At 48.8% G+C, this 5,000-nt stretch overlaps 1 protein-coding gene across 1 annotated transcript in view; it reads left to right on the top strand.

Annotated features, from left to right (window-relative positions):
- The window catches only part of LOC139397475 (ephrin type-B receptor 3-like), a gene marked incomplete at its 3' end in the record, with an annotated part of 20,477 nt that extends 17,234 nt beyond the window's left edge, over positions 1 to 3,243 (top strand). The window contains exons 5-6 of the mRNA XM_071144175.1: positions 2,421 to 2,545; positions 3,081 to 3,243. Coding sequence (XP_071000276.1) covers positions 2,421 to 2,545; positions 3,081 to 3,243 — 288 coding nt within the window. The remainder of the gene's footprint in view (positions 1 to 2,420; positions 2,546 to 3,080) is intronic.
- Positions 3,244 to 5,000: the final 1,757 nt, after the last annotated feature.

The following is a 5,000-nucleotide window of genomic DNA, read 5'->3' as shown; positions in this document are numbered from 1 at the left end:
CTTTAACCCGTACACTCCACAGAGCTGGGCTTTACGAAAGAGTGGCCAGAAAAAAGCCATTGGTTAAACAAAAACATAAGCAAACACGTTTAGTTTTTGCCAAAAGGCATGTGCGAGACTCCCCAAACATATGAAGAAGGTACTCTAGTCAGATGAGACACAAATTTAGCTTTTTTGCCATCAAGGAAAAGGCTTTGTCTGGAGCAAACCCAACACCTCACATCACCCGGAGAACACCACCCCCAGAAGCATGGAGGTGGTAGCATCATGCTGTGGGGATGTTTTTCATCGGCAGGGACTGGGAAACTGGTCAGAATTGAAGGAATGATGGATGGCACTAAATACAGGGAAATTCCTGAGGGAAAGCTGTTTCAGTCTTCCAGAAATTTGAGACTGGGGCAAAGGTTCCCCTTCCAGCAGGACAATGACCCTAAGCATACTGCTGAAGCAACACTCAAGTGGTTTAAGGGGAAACATTTACATATCTTGGAATGGCCTAGTCAAAGCCCAGACCTCAATCCAATTGAGAATCTGTGGTATGACTTAAAGTTTGCTGTACACCAGCGGAACCCATCCAACTTGAAGGAGCTGGAGCAGTTTTGCCTTGAAGAATGGCCAAAAATCCCAGTGGTTAGATGTGCCAAGCTAATAGAGATATACCCCAAGAGACTTGCAGCTGTAATTGCTGCAAAAGGTGGCTCTACAAAGTATTGATTTTGGCCGGGTGAATAGTTATGCACGCTCAAGTTTTCTGTTTTTTATTCTAAATAAAACATATTTAGCTTCTTCAAAGTGGTAGTCATGTTGTGTAAATCAATAGATTCAACCCCCCCCCCCAAAATCCATTTTAATTCCAGGTTGTAAGGCAACCCCATGGTTACAGGTTAGTGTGGGGCTCAGCCCACCATGGTTACAGGTTAGTGTGGGGCTCAGCCCACCATGGTTACAGGTTAGTGTGGGGGGCTCAGCCCACCATGGTTACAGGTTAGTGTGGGGCTCAGCCCACCATGGTTACAGGTTAGTGTGGGGCTCAGCCCACCATGGTTACAGGTTAGTGTGGGGCTCAGCCCACCATGGTTACAGGTTAGTGTGGGGGGCTCAGCCCACCATGGTTACAGGTTAGTGTGGGGCTCAGACCACCATGGTTACAGGTTAGTGTGGGGCTCAGCCCACCATGGTTACAGGTTAGTGTGGGGCTCAGCCCACCATGGTTACAGGTTAGTGTGGGGGGCCCAGCCCACCATGGTTACAGGTTAGTGTGGGGCTCAGCCCGCCATGGTTACCAATTACTCCCCAGTGTCTTGGCCAGGAGGAGGCCCCTAGGCCCCTTAATCCTCAGGCTAGAGTGACCGGGGAATCTGCCCAGGGAGTATTGTCTGTGGGGAGAGGTTGGAGTTTTTCAGGGAGTGATGGGTAGCTGGTGGTAGGCTACTACGTGGGGATGGGGTTTTGGGCTTGGGAAGAAAGAGGAGGAGAGAGAGAGAGAGAGAGAGAGAGAGAGAGAGAGGGGGGAGAGAGAGAGAGAGAGAGAGGGGGGAGAGAGAGCGAGAGAGAGAGAGAAGGGGGGAATGAGAGAGAGGGGGGAGAGGGAGGAGAGAGCGAGACGGGGGGGAAGAGAGGGGGAGAGGTCTGTGGTGGTGGGGGTGACAAAGACAAGAGGAAGAAAGGATCAAAGTACCGAACTAAGGGATTAGAAACCTTTCAACAAAAAGGGTTGGTGGGAAAGAGGGAGAAACAGAGAGTGTGTGTGTTGGGGGGTGCAATGATACAGGAAGGAATGGAAGGAAGAGGTGGATACCCAGAGGAGAAGAGGTGGATACCCAGAGGAGAAGAGGTGGATAACTAGAGGAGATGAGGTGGATACCCGGAGGAGAAGAGGTGGATACCCAGAGGAGAAGAGGTGGATACCCGGAGGAGAAGAGGTGGATACCCGGAGGAGAAGAGGTGGATACCCAGAGGAGAAGAGGTGGATACCCAGAGGAGAAGAGGTGGATACCAGGAGGAGAATAGGTGGATACCCAGAGGAGAAGAGGTGGATACCATGAGGAGAAGAGGTGGATACCAGGAGGAGAAGAGGTGGATACCCAGAGGAGAAGAGGTGGATACCCAGAGGAGAAGAGGTGGATACCCAGAGGAGAAGAGGTGGATACCAGGAGGAGAATAGGTGGATACCCAGAGGAGAAGAGGTGGATACCATGAGGAGAAGAGGTGGATACCAGGAGGAGAAGAGGTGGATACCCGGAGGAGAAGAGGTGGATACCCAGAGGAGAAGAGGTGGATACCCAGAGGAGAAGAGGTGGATACCAGGAGGAGAATAGGTGGATACCCAGAGGAGAAGAGGTGGATACCCGGAGGAGAAGAGGTGGATACTAGCAGTGAATTAACATCCATTTTGTCTTCCCTGTGCCCCGCTCTCACAGCTCCATCTGCAGTACCTACAGTTCACCTGATGGGGGCCACAGCTAGCACCATGAGTCTTTCCTGGCTGCCCCCTGAAAAACCCAACGGGATCATTCTGGATTATGAGATTAAGTACCATGAGAAGGTAAGCAACAACACAAGTCAACACTTCATATTTCCACATCCTATTTCACAAGTCTTATTTTTGCATAAGTAATATCACCCCATTCACCTCAACAACAACCGTTCTGACAAAAGCCTTAATTGTGTCCCTCTGTCTTTCTGTCTTTCTTTCTTTCCTTCTTTCGTTCCCCTCCCAATATCCTCCTAATTTCTTTCTATTCACCCCCGACCTCCTTTTATAAAGTTGAAATGTTTCTGACTACTTCCATAACCTACACAAGGGGGGGGGGGGTCCATGTGGATTGGTCTACCTGAGGAGAGAACAAAGTCTCTCAGCGTATCTCTGTTTGTTGTCCTGTTGTAGTCGATGATTGAAAGCTCTCTCATACCTCGTGCTGCCGTTCTCCGTCTGTTCGGGAAGATTTGTTGGACGCGGCATGCGCCACACAGTGGGGTGTGGGGGAAGGCGATGAATACGGGTGATAATGATGAATGAGGGATGTAGTTTGTTTTCTGATGCATTTCTAAACCGTTCCGTGTGCGTTTGGTTTTGGCAGGACCAGGGAGAAGCTATTGCCCACACCATGACCGCACAAAGGAGCTCTGCCCGCATCGAGGGGCTGAAGGCCGGCACGCCATACGTGGTCCAGGTCCGGGCCCGCACGGTGGCCGGGTACGGTCGCTACAGCAGCCCCGCCGACTTCAGCACCAACCTGCAAAGTATGTTTGAGTTAACTTTATTGATCCCCAGAGGGGACATTGGGGTTTGTCACCAGCATTGGATACTGTGCATTCAGAAAGTATTCAGACCCCTTGACTTTTTCTCAATTTTGTTACGTTACAGCTTTTTCTAAAATGTATTAAATTAACTTTTCCCCTCATCAATCTACACACAGTACCCCAAAGTGACATCACAATACCCCATAATGACATCACAATACCCCATAATGACATCACAATACCCCAAAGTGACAATGCAAAAACAATTTTTTAGAATGTTTGGAAGTGTATATAAAATATATATATATATACAGTGGGGCAAAAAAGTATTTAGTCAGCCACCAATTGTGCAAGTTCTTCCACTGAAAAAGATGAGAGAGGCCTGTAATTTTCATCATAGGTACACTTCAACTATGACAGACAAAACGAGAAAAAAAAATCCAGAAAATCACATTGTAGGATTTTTAATGAATTTATTTGCAAATGATGGTGGAAAATAAGTATTTTTTCACAGTTGACAGTGAATGTCAGAGCAAAAAAACAAGCAATGGGTTCGAAGGAATTGTCTGTAGCGATCCGAGACAGGATTGTGTTGAGGCAAAGATCTGTGGAAGAGTACCAAAAAATGTCTGTAGCGTCGATGATCCCCAAGAACACTGTGGTCTCCATCATTCTTAAATGGAAGAAGTTTGGAACCACCAAGACTCTTCCTAGAGCTGGCTGCCCGACCAAACTGAGCAATCGGGGGAGAAGGGTCTTGGTCAGGGAGGTGACCAACAGCCTGATGGTCACTCTGACAGAGCGCCAGAGTTCCTCTGTGGAGATGGGAGAACCTTCCAGAAGGACAACCATCTCTGCAGCACTCCACCAATCAGGCCTTTATGGTAGAGTGGTCAGACGGATGCCACTCCTCAGTAAAAGGCACATGACAGCCCGCTTGGAGTTTTCCAAAAGGCACCTAAATGACCCTCAGACCATGAGAAACAAGATTCTCTGGTCTGATGAAACCAAGATTGAACTCTTTGGCCTGAATGCCAAGCATCATGTCTGGATGAAACATGGTACCATCCCTACGGTGTAGCATGGTGATCGCAGCATCATGCTGTGGGGATGTTTTTTAGTGGCAGGGACTGGGAGACTAGTCAGGATCGATGGAAAAATGAACGGGGCAAAGTACAGAGAGATCCTTGATGAAAACTTGTTCCAGAGTGCTCAGGACCTCAGACTGGGGGGAAAGTTCACATTTCAACAGCACAACAACCCTAAGCACACAGCCAACGCAGGAGTGTCTTCGGAAAATGTCTCTGAATGTCCTTGAGTGGTCCAGCCAGAGCCCTGACTTGAACCCGGGCTCATGCGCAGTGGCCGGGCTCATGCGCAATGTCAAGCGTCGGCTGGAATTGTGTAAAGCTCGCCACAATTGGATTCTGGAGCAGTGGAAGCCCGTTCTCTAGAGTGGTGAATCACACTTCACCATCTGGCAATCCAACAGACTAATCTGGGTTTGGCGGATGCCAGGATTACGCTACCTGTCCCAATACATAGTGCCAGCTGTAAAGTTTGGTGGAGGAGGAATAATGGTCAGGGGCTGTTTTTCATGGTTCGGGCTAGGCCGCTTAGTTCCAGTGAAGGGAAATCTTAACGCTACAGCATACACTTACATCCTAGACTATTCTGTGCTTCCAGCTTTGTGGCAACAGTTTGGGGATGGCCCTTTCCTGTTTCAACATGACAATGCCCCCTTGCACAAAGCGATG

Source organism: Oncorhynchus clarkii, unplaced genomic scaffold, assembly GCF_045791955.1.
Source record: "Oncorhynchus clarkii lewisi isolate Uvic-CL-2024 unplaced genomic scaffold, UVic_Ocla_1.0 unplaced_contig_3474_pilon_pilon, whole genome shotgun sequence".
In the NCBI taxonomy this organism is placed as follows: Eukaryota; Metazoa; Chordata; class Actinopteri; order Salmoniformes; family Salmonidae; genus Oncorhynchus; species Oncorhynchus clarkii.
Note: the sequence above shows the minus strand (reverse complement) of the source record. Positions and strands in the feature narration are given on the sequence as shown.